This window comes from Orcinus orca, chromosome 19 (assembly GCF_937001465.1).
Source record: "Orcinus orca chromosome 19, mOrcOrc1.1, whole genome shotgun sequence".
NCBI classification, from domain to species: Eukaryota; Metazoa; Chordata; class Mammalia; order Artiodactyla; family Delphinidae; genus Orcinus; species Orcinus orca.
This window is the reverse complement of record NC_064577.1, coordinates 31,951,235-31,967,718: the sequence shown is the minus strand read 5'-3', so window position 1 is coordinate 31,967,718 and position 16,484 is coordinate 31,951,235. Positions and strand designations below refer to the sequence as shown.

Genomic DNA, 16,484 nt, shown 5'->3' with positions numbered 1-16,484 from the left:
TTCCCTATTACTTTTACATGTTTTTTATTTCAGTAGCATCAGACAGAAACCTGCACTCCAAAGTGAGGAGAAGTGGCCCGATGATGCCTATAGACAGTGGGGCACACATGCAGGTGAATGTTCTGGACCCCCAGTGCCACCAGCCCCAGGCCAACAACTGATGCTCCTCAACCCATCCACAGACAGAGCTGGTGGTTCCTGGTCACCAAGTCTCCCCAGAGGTGCCATTCTTGAAAGTTCTCCCCAAAGCAGGACCACATTCTAAGGGCCCTGGGCACTTTTGCCTTTGTGGGCCCCTTTCTCCATAAAAAAAAAAAGTGTTAAAAATTATAGGTTATAACTGCCTTGATATAAAGATGAACACGTTAATAGTCTACATTAAAACATTTTCTTTGAACTTAAGGGTTTTTTCTTCTGATTTTAAAAGAAATTAGATATACATACAGTAGAATATAATTCGGCCTTAAAAAAGGAGGAAATTCTGACACATACTACAACATGGATGAACCTTGAAGACATTATGTTAAGTGAAATAAGCCAGACACAAAAGAACAAACACTGGATGATTCTACTTATATAAAGAACTTAGAGTAGTCAAATTCATAGAGACAGAAAGTAGAATGGTGATTGCCAGGGCTGGGGGGAGAGAGTGGGGAGTTATTGGTTAATGGGTAGAGTTCCCGTGTGGGCAGATGAAAAATTCTGGAGATGGATGGGGGTGATGGCTGCATAGCAATGTGAATGTACTTAATGCCACAGAACACTTAAAATGGTTAAAATGGTAACTTTTATGTTATGTATATTTTACCACAATTTTAAAACAACAATAAAAAGAAACTAGAACATTTTCGTGGACCCCTAAAAGTATTGTGGGCCCTGGCACTGAGCCTCCCCAGTGTGATGGAGAAGTGGCCCTGCCCAGAAGCACGCAGCTGGCTGGCTTGTGTGGGCCCACTCATGCCCTTCATCAATCCCACATTCCTACAGCTACACTCACCATATTCCTTCTGCCATCCGTCTGTCTAAGCCCAGAAAAAATGAAATACTGAACTTTATTTGGGACTTCAGTGATTATAAATAATCTTGACACGTTCCAACCCACCTCCTGCCTTTCTCAAGGGTATTGTCTCCATCAGAGGAGAGGACTTGGGGTCCCTTCCCCCTGCCTGGGGTATCTCTTGGGGTTTTATTCTCCTTCCCAGTCAGCAACCCAGGGGAGCATCCCTTACAGGGAAGTGTTAGGGCATTTTTAAGATGTGGCATTTGTCGGCCAAGCCAACTTTTTTTTTTAGTGAAGCTCAGTTTAGGGAAGAGAGTTCGTGGTGGAATTTCTGCTCTATCCCCCCTGCCCCCCAATTCCTACATAAATCCCCCTGGCTCTCTGGGGAAATATGCACTGTAATATCAGTTTACTTCTTATTGGCCCTTTGATAGCAGAACAGGGGCTTTGTCATGCTCTTGACCTGAGATTTCCTTTAAAAACCTCAAATAAAAAAATGTATATATGCTCCTGCCGACTTCTCTCTGGGAATGAAAGGGCACTGAGCAAGGGGCCGGTTTGGGAAACAATGGCCCTGGCCATTGGGTTGTGTTCAGTCCTGAGTGTGCAGGGTGGGCTCCTAACGCTTCAAGTCGCTCTGGGGCTGGTTGTTTCTGGCTAGAAAGGCAGCCTCGCAGCCGGAGTGAGGGGGAGGGGTGAGTTACAGGCAGCGCGCACGGGGCTCCTCTGTTCACCCCCCACAGCAGTGAGATACCCCACTTTGCCCCACGTGCACATCTCCTTCCCACTCCCCGGGGCGCAGAGGGCGGTCAGCTCTGGCAGGCCCCAGCTGCCTGCCAGCCCGAGGGGAGCCCGCCCCCTAGGGGAGGGCGTAGAGAGTGCAGGCTCCTCAGCGCCACTGCCCCGGCCCCGCCCCGGCACCTGGAGCAGGCAGGTGAGGCAGCGGCCGGGCCCCTGGGAACCGAAGGGGATCCCTTGGGGGTCCTCAGGGACAGTCACAGGAAACTATCCTCCGGAAGAAGCTGGGGAGGAGGACTTCTTGGGCAAACCTGGGGGATCTTTCTGGAGGTGGGGTCGAGGGGACACCCACCCATTTCTATCAGGATTCAGGAGGGCGGGGCGAGGGGGATGGACTAGGTGACCACGTCCGACGACCTCGTCATCGGGAGTGGGGGTGGGGTGGGGACGGGGACCTGGACATGGAGGGACGAAGTTTCAGGGCTGCCAGACTCAGCTCCGGAAGTGGCCAAAGGCGGCACCGATGCAGACAACATGGGATTAGAGGGTACCCCAGGCTTTACCATCCGTCCCCAGCCCTCGGCCCCTGAAGCACGGGCCGAGCTGTGCTCTGGCTGGGCCCTCCCGGCCGCCATCCCACGGTCACCGGATCCCTGAGCACCCCCTCCGTTCTCCCTTTGATCCTGCAGGGATAACCCCCGCCCCAGGTGTCCAGCGGAGCTCGCCGCGCTCCCGCCCCTGGGGATCGATCGGCTGGCTGGCGACGCGCGGCAGCGGCTCTGGAGCCACCGCCCCCTCCCCCGCCCGGGCTACGCAGGACGCGGCCTCGAAGCAGCGTCCTCGCGGTTCCGGGCCGCGGCCGGACTCGGCTGCCAGCCAGCGGGGAAGGCGGAGACGCACCGGGCCCTTCCTATCGCTCGGGCCTCGCCACCCCGGGGTTGGCGGGGGCGAGGAGGGGGAGGAGAGCGAGCCCAGCTTCCCCGGCCCGCCGCCGCTCGGCACCCCACCCCCGCTTTTCCTGCGTTGCCAACTACCCACTCCCGCGCACGCTTAACCCTCGGCGCGCCGCGAGGCGGGGAGGGGGAGCGCATTGGGCTGGGGGGAGGGTGGGGTAGCAGTCGCGCTTCGGCTGACTACTACTTCGGGGTCCGCCTGGCGATTTTTATTTTATCCCCGGGTTTGCTGCAGCAGCTCTTGGTTGGAAAAAGGAAAGAAAGAAATCTGCCTTCTCTATGGGCCCCGCAGGGTTCGGGGGGCGCAACGGAAGCACCCGAGAGCAAAATGCAGGGGCGGGTGTGAATGGGGTGAACCTTGTAGGCACAGGAGATCCGCGGGGAGACCTTGGGCAAACGAAACCCAAATGAAAAACACAGCACGCAGAGGCCGTTGTGAGTGCACGGCGGCGGCGGCAGGCGGTGGAAGCAACACCAAAGATCATATTTGAAATATGGATCCTGGGGGCGCATATCTCCAGGCGGGCGGGAGCACTGCGACCGAGCATGGGACGGGGGCTGGGTGGGGTTCTTCCGGAGAACTTGAGAAGCTGCCCTGACGCTGGGAAGGGGTGGACCAGCCGACGTCGTAGAAAACGACGCGTCCCGCTTCGGGGCCCACGACCCCCGCGTGCCGCAGGCGCGACCCTGCGGCGGCCAATGTGGCCCCAAGGCTTGCCCCAAGGGGCCACGACCTCGCGGCGCTCCGGACCCGTTCCCCGCCCCGCGCGCCCCGCGCGCCCGACCGGGCCCTCCCACCTGGAGCCCCAGCTCCAGCCCCCAGCTGCTCTCTGAGGTGGGACGCGGGGGCGTTAGGGGCTTCACCACCCAAATGAAAGCCGACCCTTCGCGGGCAGTGCGACTAAGAACAGAAACTTGGGGGTGGGGACGCAGAGGGCGGAGTGGAGCCCTTAGGGACAAAGCCATCCCTCCTAGAAGGTGCATGGGGCAGCGTTCCGGACTCCCACACAGCCTCCCCACTCTACTCACCGCCCACCCCCCCGCACAGTCCCACAAGGTCAGCTGCCCCAAAGCCAGCGCTAAAATGCAAAGTTACATACGCCAGAGCTAAAGTCAAAGACAAGTTCCCCTACTAAGAACAGAGGAGAGAAATGAGCTCTTGTCAAAGCCTGGGCAGATTTTGTAGTCGTTGCTAGTAAATTCTCCCTCAGCTACTTAAAATCCACCTCTGGGGACCTAAAAAGTCACACTAACTAGAGAGCTTTCTCAGCCGGGGACTGGCTGGGGAAGTCACAGGCGGCCCCTTCCGGGCAGAGCCCAGACCTGGGCTCCGTGGGCGGGTGATGGCATCTCCTGGCAGAGATCGTCCATTCAGAGAGCGAGTTTCTTTAAGAAGCCGTTTGTTTCCCCGGGTTGGCACGGGTCAGGCCCCTTGGGGCCCTAAACTGTCAGTGACCATCCTCGGGTGTAGGGCCGTTAAAAATTTCCCGGCTTCTCCAGGGTCCACTCTTTCGGCCCTCGATACTCAGGGCGGGAGCCTGCGGCTCGTCAAGATAGCATCGCTCCTCTCTTGGGGCCCTTGAGGGCCCCTAGGGGCCCCAGCCTGAGGTGGCACCCAGGAGAATTCTGCCCCTCGGCGGAACCGAGGGGCGCGATCTGCCCCCGGCTGGAAGGGGGCAGAGTCAAAAGCGCAGACCGGCGGCACTTCTCCGGGGTTCCCCGTGAGGCTTGGGGTATCCCGGGTCGGAGGCAGGGGCCCCGCTGAAGGCTCTGGGAATCCCGAATTTAGAGCTCCACTCGCCTGCGACTCCTCGAAGGGGCCAAGACAGGGGGTGGGACGGTAGGGGAGGCCCCACGGGAGATTTCCCAGGAGGGGCTCGCGGGGCGCATCGGGGGAGCTTCCAGGGCGCTCATCGTTCCGCACCCCTCAGATTCTGTCTCTGCCTCCTCCTTGCATCCATTCGCAGTCCCGCGGACCTGAGCTCCTCCCCGCACCCGCTGGCAGGTGAGGGGTGGTCTAGGGTCAGGCTTCGAGGTGGGGCGAGGGCTCTGGGAGTCGGCCTCTCTCCACATCGGCCCACCCACCACCAGGACAAAGTAAATAACCACGCGAGTTCCCGCGTTCGGCGGATGCTTGTGTATTTTGGTCACTTTTCACAGAAAGGATGGGAGCGGGGGCGGCCGGGGACTCCCGGGGCTTCTTTGGAGCTTCTGGGCGTCCCCTCCCGAAGTCTTGGGGAGCCTGCGGCTGCTCGCACAGCCATACCGGCAGCTCCAGAAAAGATCCGCCGTTTTGGCCGGCGGGAGCCACCCTTCCTCCCCAGCTCAGCAGCAGGCCGCCCGGCTCCTGCGCAAACCCGCCGTCGGGGCACCGGGTTCTACAGCGTGGCCCCCGAGATCCGGAGTGCGGGCCCCGGAGGGGCGCGGGCGGAGCGAGCCGAACAGCGGCCTGCGGAGTCCGACGCCCCTGGCGGCGCGGAGGCTGCAGCGGCCGCTCGCCCTCCCTCGGCACCCCCCTGCCCGAGAAGCCTCGGAAACACCCCTCGGAAAAAGATTTTCCAGGGGATTTTCTAGCGAGGGGGCGGGCGGAGTGTCGGGAAGCTAAGACCCTCCCCGGACGAAGGGACTGTCCAGGACAAGGTCGCTGCAGACCTCCAGACAGACCGACAGCGCCGACGGCCTGGCAGTGGTAGGCTCAGTTTGGAAGTGTGACTGTCGCGCTGACAGCGCTTACCCCGCCAATCTCGGGGAGCCTTCCCCTTCTACGGTCAAGTTGTCTCACACGAGAGCTCCTCTCCCGGGACACGAGCGTCAGGAAAAAGCCCAAAACACAGCAGGGGGAGGAAAACCTTTTCCTGTGTCCCCCTCCCAAAGAATTCGCCTCCCTCAGCTTCTATAAACCCAGAGAGCCCCCCTACCCCAGGACTACAAGCAGGCGTCGCCCCCACCCAGGCCGGCGCGTCCCCCCAACACCTTCTCAGGGTAATCTTGGGTTTGCGCCTCAAGCTTGTCAGAGGGTAGTCGCTGCAGACCGAGCCCCTCTCTGCCCCTCTCTGGGGCAGCCAGAAAACGATCCCCACCCCCAGGACCCCTCCGGGGAGGAGCCACGCGGGCCGTCTTGAGCCGCTGCCGCCAGGGCAGCAGAAGCCGCCGAGCCGCGGGAGCTGCGAGGTGGTGGTGAAATGGTGGAGTCAACGTGTTCGTCCTTAAACACCAGACCGTCTCCAGGCTTCTCCCGGATTCCCGGGAGAAAATGAGCCCAACGCATGCTTTGGGGGTTCGCTTCCCCACCTCGCCCCTCCCCCGCTTTCTCGAGCCCCCGCGCAGTCCCCACCCAGCATTCCGGGACGTGTGTCAGGGCGGGAGCGGAGACCCGGATGGCTCTTTGCCCACCCCCACCCCCACCCCCCCGGCTCGTTCCACTCTCGCTCGGCTTTTGCTCCTTTTCTTTCTTCCATGGACCCTCAGCCAAGGGATTGCGCAAGCTTCCTGCTCCCGGTCCTTCAAGGGCCCGGAGCTGGGGGCCCGGACACACCCCCGGGCAGGCGCGCCCCTGCCCCTGCCACTTGGGCCGCCCTGCCCCCTCCTCAGGTCCCCTCCCTCCTCACTCCGACCCCACAGAGATCGCAGCCCCGCGGGCGGCGCCCTCGGAGGCCGCGTGGGGCGCAGCAGCTCCCCCATCCGGACGCTGGAGCTGCACGCCGGAACGCGCCGTCTCGCCGCCGGAGGTGCTAAACTTCACACTCGGCGGCTTCTCCAGCCGCGTCGGGAGGGCCTCGGCTCGGCTGCCGCTGCCGGTCAGGGAGCAGGGAGCGCGAATTCGTGACGAGTGCTTAGCTCCTCGGCCATTCCATTCACCTCCCTTTCGTGCGGCCCCGCTGTGCCCTGCTCAGCTTCAACCTTTTCTTGACCCTTCCTACTCCCTCTTTCGAAGCCCTTCCCGGGACCCCACGAAGTCCTCTCGGGCCCCCAAGCCGACCTGGATATTCTCTTCGCCCCCTCTTTGTCTTCCCTGCCTCCCGCCGTGTTGGCCGCGGGCTGGGGGCGGGGGGTTGCTGCTGGAAACTGGACATCCCGCCCTCGCCCCAACAAGGAGAGGGCTGAGGGTAAACTAGGAGCCTCCCAGGTTCCGGGGTGGGATTGGAGAACCCTCTGGTAAGGTTCTTGAGCCCTAGGGCCCCAAGCTGGCTGCTCCTCTATCCCCTTTCTCCTCTCCGTGCTCTCCCTGGCGGTCCTCTGCACCCAGTCGTCTCTCTCCTCCCTATCCTTTCTCTTCCCATTCCTCGCCTTCCTAAATGCCCTAAGCCTCGCGGGGCGGGGCGGGGCGGGGCGGGGCGGCGGGACACAGAGAGTGGGAGCGCGAGATGCCCCTGCTCCGATTCCGCCCCCTGCCGGCGACCCCCAGGGAGTCTGCACATGATGCAATTCGGTGCAAATGGAAACTGCAGTGGATGCTTCCGTGGCCCCCGGCAGGGGTCCCTGGGCAGTGCACGCTGAGAATGAGAGGCGAGGGAGCCGGCCGAGGCGGTAGGCCGCAGGCGAGGGGTCGCAGCCAGACCCTCGCGGCCCCGTCAAGCTCTCCACCCCGCCTCGGCCCGCCGCCGACACACCTCTCCGGCCCGGTCCCGTTCCCTCCCTCCAGTGTCCCTCTCCCAGGCTCGCAGATCCCTCCCCCTGCACCTCCCCGGCGCCCTCCTCCTCCCGGCCCCCTCCCGCGCCCTTCCTCCTCCCCCCGCCATCACCACCCCCCCGCCGCCCAGGCCCGGGGCCTCCGGTAGGCCCGGCTGCGCCAATCCCGGCCGCGGCCCGCCCCCTGACGCCGAGCAGGGCCCGGCGAGGCCCCGCCCGCTGACGTCCGGATTTGCATGAGTTCTTGTGCAGCCGCGGCCCGGGCTCAGTTGTCTCAGCGAGCGCGAGCCGGGAGCCGGGGCGGGCGCGGGCAGCGGCGGGCGGCCGGGCTGTGCTGGGCGAGCGGCGGCGGCGGCGGCGCGGGCGGCGGGGGCGCCTCGGCCGGGGCGGCAGCGGGGCGCCGGCGGGAGCCAGCAGCGTCTGCAGCCGCGCCGGCCGCCCGCGCCCCGGCGCGCTCCGGCTCGGCCATGGAGCTGCCAGCTGTTGGCGAGCACGTCTTCGCGGTGGAGAGCATCGAGAAGAAGCGGATCCGCAAGGTAGGGCGGCGCGGGGGCGACGGCGAGGCGGCGGGGGAGCGGCAGCCGGAGCAGCCCGCGGGGAGGCGGGGAGGGGGTGGGGAGGCTGCGGGCCGGAGCCGGGGATCCCGCGGAAGCTGATGGAGTGCTGTCTCTTCCCCCCTCAGGGCAGAGTGGAGTATTTGGTGAAATGGAGAGGCTGGTCCCCCAAGTAAGTAGCGGCCGAGGGGCGGGGGAACCCGGTGCCGAGGCGCGGGGCTCCCGGGCTCCGGACCCGCTGGGCTGGTGGGGTGGTGGGGGGAGCGGACGGGAGGCGGGGTGGAGGTGGGGTGGAGGGAGGAGGGGGTGGGGAAGTCGGTGGCAGGCACTGGGGAAGCCGAGCCGCCGAGCCCGAGCCCGGCGCCCTGTGTTGTGCTCTGCTCTCCGGGAAATGCCATCACTAATTTATGCACTAAAAGGAGCCGGAGGAGCTGGAGAGACGCGGGGCCGAGCCGGGGAGGCCGGCGGAGGGAGGGAGGGCGCAGGCACTGACTGATGTGCAGCAGAAAATGGCTCCTTTCCCCTTTCCCTCCACCGAACGGCTCCATATTGCAAAACCAAAAAAAAAAAAAAAATTAAAAAGCGACGAAAATGCAATTGTGTGCCTCTTCCCTCCTAGTGGTGTAGGGAGAGGAAGAAAAAAAGCAGAAAATGTTGGGAACTGTCACTGCGGCGCTTTTGGTGGGGAATTTTTTTTTTTAATTTGAAATGCGAAGGCACCGGATGGAGACAGACGCGCAGGCACACACACACACACACACACACACACACACACATACACACACACACACACAGAGGCATATTTTTGTGTTGCTGAGTATTTGGGGGTTGCTTGCCCGTGACAGCGGGCTCCAGGGCCGCGAGGGGGTGTGGGGGGCCGCTTGGCTGACGGTTATCGGATTAGGGGTCAAATGGAGAATGGCTGAAGCCCTCGCGGAGACTCGGGGCTGGGGAGAGGAGGAGGGGACTGCGACTTTGCATTTTGGCTGCTTTGCACGCAGGGTTCCTGGTGAGCAAAGTGGCTTTGGAACATGTCGCAGTAACATGCTTAAAATTCTTGACAACTGCAAAATAAACTGCTAGTTTCATTTTCCTTACCCCTCCCCTTTCTTCCTGCCCTTGTGTGTTTATTTTGACTCGGGGAGGGTGTATCAGGGACCGTGTCAGGCCTGCAGAAATTTACTCTCCACCCCCACATCCACAGCTAAATAGCTTTCGGTTCATGAAGACAGAGTAGGGCCTTATGTCATTCCCCACCTGGAGGCCGCAAAGCTGGCTCGGTTTTTTTTTTTACGCCGTGTCCCCCTCCCTTTTCCCTTGCAAGATATAACACGTGGGAACCCGAGGAGAACATCCTGGATCCCCGGCTGCTGATCGCCTTCCAGAACAGGTGAGCGTCCCTCAAGCAGTCGCCTCTCGCAGCCGTGACCGTATATGGGAATGGGAGAGTGGGCCAACGCTGCAACAGGAAAGGGGGAAAAGGCCGGGAGGGGGCTGGCAGGAGTCCCCTCCCCCCGGGTCTGAATGGGCACGGCTGGGGCCTCGGCTCCTCTAACCAACATCCTTGGCGGTTGCTGCAGCTTGCGGGGGGGTGGGCGTGGGGGTGGGGGTGGGCAGGGCCGGAGAAGGAGAGGCTTGTGTTTGGGGGAAATTGTGGGAAGGGTGCGTGCGGGTGGCCCTACAGCTGCGCGGAGAAGTTGGGGCTGTGCCTGGTACCCTGCCGGCCCCCCTCCTTTCGCTACCTTGAAGCCCCACCCCCGGAGCCTAGGTGTTGCTTTCCTGCTGCCACTGGCCGCTTGGCACGGGCAACTCTCGGGGCAGCTCCAAGGGAGCTGGCATTGTGAAACCACCGGACGTCACGGAACTGAACTTAACCTGTTGGGGACTGGAGAAAAGTTGACGAGGCCTTAAGTTGCCACACTCACCCCCCAGGGAGCTTGGGATTGGCAGGGGGCAGATTCTTTCTGGAGCTGCGTGCCCTTCACACCTCCCACTAGGCTGCTTGGTGGGTCTGGACCCCATTCTCAGGGCAGGGGGAGCTTGGCCCAAAGGGTGTGGGATGGGCACTGCCTGGTGGTGGAGGGGTGGCTTCTGACGAGGGGCTCATCGTGGGCACAGATGCTTGTCACGCTGCAGCTGCTGCAGCTGGATTCACCGCCGGTGGCTGCGGTTCTCTGTTTCGGGGAGGACAGAAGGGGGAAGGGCGATCGAGGAGGGGAGGAGCGGCAAGAGCCCGCGGAGCTGGGCCACACCGCTGCCTTCCATCCCTCCTCCCCCTTTTATTTTGCATTATTTCCTGTGGCGCGTTTGGCGCTAAAACTGTAAACTCTAGACCCTTGGAACAAGCGACCAGCAGGGAAGCAGCTCTCCTGCGATGTAGGGGGGCGCCGAGAAGGGATCCTGCCCAGGTTCCACCTGGGAGTTCACCACCCTATAACCATGTCAGCGGCTGATGCCATGTTGCATAATGGGTCCCCAAAGACTTAAAACGCAGGCTGTTGCAATGCCATGCAACTTTGGAGTTAGGCCCCGGCCCGGGCCCCCAGGCATGGTGGAACTCCCCTGGGTTAGCCCAAGGGTGGGGGGGGGGGTTGCCTAGGGTCGCTGGAGAGCGGATTTCTGGCCCGGGAGTGGTTTGCAACTTTGGCCAACGCTGGAGAGTCACTCCCTTCTCCCATAGAGAGCTGGGCAGTGCTAGGATCATCCTCCCCCAGCCTCAGGTCACCCTCCACCAGGCCGCAGGCGGAAGCCTGGCAGCTGTATTGACCACCTCCACCGCCATGGGTTTTAATAATAATTTGGAAATCGGGAGGCTGGGAGCCCGGGCTCGTGGAGGAGGCGGTGCTTCTGCGTGCCGCCCCGCGTCGCCCCGCCCAGCAGCTCTGCCCAGGCCTTGCCAGAGCCGGTTCACCAGGTGGCTGCGAACCTGGCCAGGCCCTGGCCTCGGCGTCCGGCCCCCGCCCCCAGCCCCTAATTGGCTCATTTGCCGCTGTGTAAACAAGGGCGCAGCCCCTCCCCCTGTTTAGTGCCTGGCCTTTAAGGAACCGAGTCCTCCCTTCTGCCGGCGGCACTCGTTATCTGAATCTTAATGAGGTCATTAGCATCCCGTGCCTCTGACGGGGAGGCCCAGGGTGGACGCACACCTCATTTGGACTTGTTTGCATCCCCTGGACCCCGAAGCCCAGTGCACTTTGTGCAGGGCCCCGAGCCCAAGGCTGTGGACACCAGTGCCAAGCCGCCCAGCCCCAAGCTGCAGGCAAAGAGGCAGGGCTGTGCGGGGGCCCGGGTCAGGTATGGACATCTGAGGTGGGGGAGACCTTCGGAGAAGACCCCCTTGGGCAGATAGGGGTTGGTGTGGGCGTAAAGCGGGACTCTGGGCTGGACCGAGGCACCCAAGTGGCAGCCGAGGCGATCTTCTGCCGTGAGCTCTTGATCCCTCCGGTTCTTGCTGGCCCTGCTGCTCACCAAAATGGGGGCATCACGCAGGCTGGGGCATAGCAGGAGGGAGGTGACTCTGAGGCTAATAGCACTGCCTTCTGTTCCCTCTCCCCAGGGAACGGCAGGAGCAGCTGATGGGATATCGGAAGAGAGGGCCGAAGCCCAAACCACTGGTGGTGCAGGTGAATACACTCCCTGGCCCCGGGGGCCGTCCAAAAGTTTGCCATGACATTGCCACCTGAGCTGCCTCCAGGCCCGGAAGTCAGGGCGAGTTCCTCCAGAACACCCAATTCCACTTCCTTTCATCGTGACCTCCCACACCCTTCCCCGCCCCCCACCCCACCCCATAACGCAGCTGCTGACCTGGTAGGGGCTGGGACACTCCTGGAGCTTGAGGCTTGCTCTGGGGCTGGCCTTACCCCTCCTCTTACCTCTCCCTCCATTTCTACCTCCATTCCCCTAGGTACCTACCTTTGCCCGTCGTTCCAACGTGCTGACCGGACTCCAGGACTCCTCGGCTGACAACCGCGCCAAGCTGGAGCTGGGTGGTCAGGGCAAGGGCCAGGGGCACCAGTACGAGCTCAACAGCAAGAAGCACCACCAGTACCAGCCGCACAGCAAGGAGCGGGCAGGCAAGCCCCCACCGCCAGGCAAGAGCGGCAAATACTACTACCAGCTCAACAGCAAGAAGCACCACCCCTACCAGCCGGACCCCAAAATGTATGACCTGCAGTACCAGGGCAGCCACAAGGAGGCGCCCAGCCCCACCTGCCCGGACCTAGGCGCCAAGAGCCACCCGCCCGATAAGTGGGCCCACGGCGGGGGTGCCAAGGGCTACCTGGGAGCGGTGAAGCCCCTGGCCGGTGCGGTCGGGGCTCCAGGCAAGGGCTCCGAGAAGGGTCCCCCCAACGGGATGACGCCGGCCCCCAAGGAAGCGGTGACGGGCAACGGGATTGGGGGCAAGATGAAGATAGTCAAAAACAAGAACAAGAACGGACGCATCGTGATCGTGATGAGCAAGTACATGGAGAATGGCATGCAGGCAGTGAAGATCAAGTCCGGGGAGGCAGCCGAGGGCGAGGCGCGCTCCCCCAGCCACAAGAAGCGGGCTGCCGAGGAGCGTCACCCCCCTGCAGACAGGACTTTCAAAAAGGCCGCGGGGGCGGAGGAGAAGAAGGTGGAAACGCCCTCCAAGAGGAGGGAGGAGGAAGGGCCGGGGGCCGGGGACCCGCAGCCCCAGGAGGCCGGCTCCCGCAAGCTCTCCCCGACCAAGGAGGCCTTCGGCGAGCAGCCGTTGCAGCTCACCACCAAGCCTGACCTGCTGGCCTGGGACCCGCCCCGCGGCACACAGCTGCCCTCCCACCATCACCACCACCACCACCACCATCACCATCACCACGCCGTCGACCTAAATCTCTCCCACGCGCGCAAGCGCTGCCTCTCCGAGACCCACGGCGAGCGAGAGCCCTGCAAGAAGCGCCTGACAGCGCGCAGCATTAGCACCCCCACCTGCCTGGGGGGCAGCCCCACCGCCGAGCGCCCAGCGGACGTGCCCCCCGCTGCCGCCCTCCCGCAACCGGAGGTCATCCTGCTGGACTCGGACCTGGACGAGCCCATAGACTTGCGCTGCGTCAAGACGCGCGGCGAGGCCGGGGAGCCGCCCAGCGCCCTCCAGGTGAAGCCTGAGGCGCCCGCAACCGCGGCGGTGGCAGCTGCGCCGGCAACGGCGGCCGAGAAGCCTCCGACCGAGGCCCAGGACGAGCCCGAGGAGCCACTCAGCGAGTTCAAACCCTTCTTTGGGAATATAATTATCACCGACGTCACCGCAAACTGCCTCACCGTCACGTTCAAGGAGTACGTGACGGTGTAGCCTTCCGAAGGGCGTCGGAAGGGGAAGCGCTGTACCCGCAGGGGCTTAACACCTGGGGCCTGGGGGCGGACTCCTCCTCTCTCCAACTGCGGGAGATCCGGGCCGGGCCCCAGCGCGAAAATGCCAGAAGCCGCGGCAACCGCGCCCCTCCACCGGGTTCTGTCCGGAGCGCCCGGCCCACACTGGCGCCTTCCACGCCGTGCCTGCGGGTCTCGCCCCTCATCTGCCCCATCCCCTCTCTCGTGGACCTCCGGGACTGACAGGGCAGCCACTCGAGGCGGTCTAAGAGTTATAGTATTATATTTTAACCGTGCTAACTTGTCAAGTGCAGACTTTACTCCCGTTTGTACGTGGTGTTATTATTGAAATGTATTGTTTGAGCTCAAAAGGCCCACCACCCCCTTCGGGCTGATATATATATATTTATTTGTAGGTATTTATATATTGAAATATAAAAACCTAGATTTATGGAGTTCTCTCTAGATCATGTTATATTCTATATCAGACAAATTATTTTCTGTTGACCTTTCTACCCGTTCATTCAGTATTTCGGTTGATTTCATTTCCTCCCCTTCCAGGAACTGCAATACCAGTAACCTTGGTATATATTTTTTGATACTGTACACATGGATGTGTTGTTTCTATGTGCAAAAAAAAATTTTTTTGTTAAAAGGCTAAACGAGCTCTCTAGAAACTGCTGCTACTAGAAATGTCTAAACTATAAGCTTCCAATTATTACCTGCTTGAATGTAAATATTAAATGGAGATGTTGAAGGTGCACTTTCGCTGTTTGAGATTAGCGAAGAGCGAACGTCAGAGGCTCAGGAGGCGGCTGGACCCCTCTCCCCATCCCGCTTCCGCCTTAGGTCTGGCGGGGGTGGGGGGGCGGCGAGGTTGTAGAGGAACCTATCGCAACTTGCGCTTAAACCTTTGCAAAAGCAAAGTGGACTGGTTTCGCGAGCAGAGGCGCCCGCACCCGGGGAGTGACCCCGCTCCCCGGAAGTCGAGAGGCTCTCCAAAGGAGAGGGGAATTCCTGCGGGGGGGTTGTGCTGGCGTCGCCCCCGCTCTCAGAGTTTTCAGGCCTTCGCTGCCCACCGCGCTGGCAAACCCGGGATCTGCGTGGTGGGGGGGAGGGGTGTACGGGTGCGCGAGCGGCGCGGAGACTTGGGTGGGGCCAGCCCCCAGCGCCGCGCCCGCCAGGCACCTGCTGATCTTTGCCCCCACCCCCACCCCAAGGCGCAACACACCCTGGCGCTGGCCCTGATGTGGCAGGGGTGTTCCTTCCTAATAATCCCTGCCCGGTAGGGCAGGTTCAGCCGGGAGGGGATCCTCCCACCCTCTCCAGCGTCCCTTGCTGCCATCGCTGGCCCCGCCCCACCGAGGAAGCTGCGAGGCTCTTTCTCTGCCAGCCTCTCTCCCCGGAAACCACCAGGCCAGAGGCTCCGACTGGAGGCGCCGCGAACGCGGCCAGGGCAGGGGGCGGGGGGCTTCCTGCGAGGTGGATGGCGAGTGGGAGGGGGAAGAGGCCAGAGGAGCAAGGCCTGCCCGTCCCCACTTCCTTAGTGAGCGGGGAAATGCGGGATCCCATCTCACCCGTCCTGCTTTGGGTGGCAAGGCTGGGGCCCTTGGTTTCCCCAAGCAGGAAGGGGTTAAGGGCCCCGAGGGGGCAAGGGGAGTGGGCCGAGCTCCGAGGTGCGGCTCCGCCGGGCCTGGAAGCCGAGACCCGGGAATGCTTGCGTCCTTTCTGCAGACGCAGCGATCTTCCTGGCTGGAGTGGCCGAGCAGGGCCAGGGGCCACGGGACTGACGGCCTGGTGGGCGCGGGGCTGCTCCTGGCGCCCAAGCCCCTTGCCTGCCCGTCTGGGACTGAGGGGCCAAGCCTGTGCTGGGCGCCCGGGCGGAAGAGGTCAACACGGTTCATAATGGGGGTTTGTTAAGGGGGGAGAGGTGGCGAGAGAGCGCAGTGTTGGGAAGGCCAGGGGAAGAGATAGAGGGCCAGGAGGGCAGGAGGCCTGAATGCGGACAGTGTGGCCAGTGTTGGCTGCAGGCCACCAAGCGGCTGGAGGTGGGGGAGGGGAGCCTAGCCGGGGGAGGGGGGGTGGGGGGGAGGGGAGGGAGGGAAGGGAAGTTCAAAAAAAAAAAAACCGTTGGGAGTTTCTAGCCCTGGCTTTTGTGAATTGTCCCTCCCACTACCCCCATCACCCCAGCCCCCTTTAGAGTGAGTTAAACACTCCCCCCTCCCCGCTCGATGTAATGAATGCCCTTTGCCACCCTGGGAATGAAGGGAGGGGTAATCTTGACTGCTCCTGGCCAACTGCCTGCTCTGCACTAGAATTGGGCCTGTCCTCCACTGGCTGGCACACAAAGGCACATGCCAGGCGTGGACTTCATCTCCCTGTTTTTCTGGTAGAGGAGAACTAAAAAATCAGGAGTGGGAAGGGGAGCCCCTTGTTCAGTTCTGCACAGTTGGTGACTTGGGAGTGAGCCTTAGCCCCTAGGGGTACCCCTCCTGCCCAGTGGGTGGCCTCTGTGAGGCTGAGCCTGGGGAACAGGGTAGGGGAGGTAGAGGATGGCACTGTTGGTGGGCAGGGAAGGAAACCTGTCTACTACCATTCGCAGAAAGCTGTGGCCTACAGGTGGTCTGAGGCCTTGAAAACTGGTCCTGGTGGTGGACCGTTTGGGGTAGGTCTTCGAGGAGGATGGTCCTAGGAAGAGCCTGGAACCTCAGGTCAGAAGATCAGCAGTGGGACAGAGGTAGATGGATAGGTCAGGAGGAGCAGCAGAGATGCCCAACTGGCACCAGACTCAAGAGTGTCCAAGGCCCCTTCTGGCCCAGGAGGGACAGGACTCTCATTGGCTGGGCTCCTCGGATGTGCCAGGGGCCCCTTGAGCATCTTGTTCCATTCAGACCCCACAGGGGTTGAGCTTCCCTGTGGGATGAGAGTCTGAGGTTCTGATGACAGAACAGCTTGTCCAGCTCGTGTGGCCACTGCCCAGTTCTGTACTGATTCTAGAACCAATCAGGTGGTCTGCTATCACCCAGCAGAGAGGTGCCCCACGGCAACTCACTCCACCCTAATGTCTCAGACGTAGACATGTCCAAAGCTCAGGAACACTCAAAGAGGGCCAGGGGCCCTGGCATCAGGACAGGGGAGGAGAGTCCAGTAGCCCCAGTTCTCGCAGGTGTAGACTGCTTCTTCCTAATGCAGGGCAGAGATGTCTCTCAATGCCCAGCGCTTCATAAGCAAAGAGTCCTAAACCCTCTCTTTGAGCCCAAGTTCAGGGGAGAGAATGAAAGCAGG

At 61.9% G+C, this 16,484-nt stretch overlaps 1 protein-coding gene across 1 annotated transcript; it reads left to right on the top strand.

Moving 5' to 3' along the window:
* Window positions 1–2,879: 2,879 nt before the first annotated feature.
* Window positions 2,880–13,960, top strand: CBX4 (chromobox 4). Its single transcript, XM_012535071.3, has 5 exons — window positions 2,880–7,856; window positions 8,003–8,046; window positions 9,199–9,264; window positions 11,428–11,494; window positions 11,776–13,960. Exons 1-5 carry the CDS (start codon window positions 7,557–7,559, stop codon window positions 13,180–13,182), a joined length of 1,884 nt encoding a protein of 627 aa, XP_012390525.2. The 5' UTR covers window positions 2,880–7,556; the 3' UTR covers window positions 13,183–13,960.
* The last annotated feature ends 2,524 nt before the right edge of the window (window positions 13,961–16,484 follow it).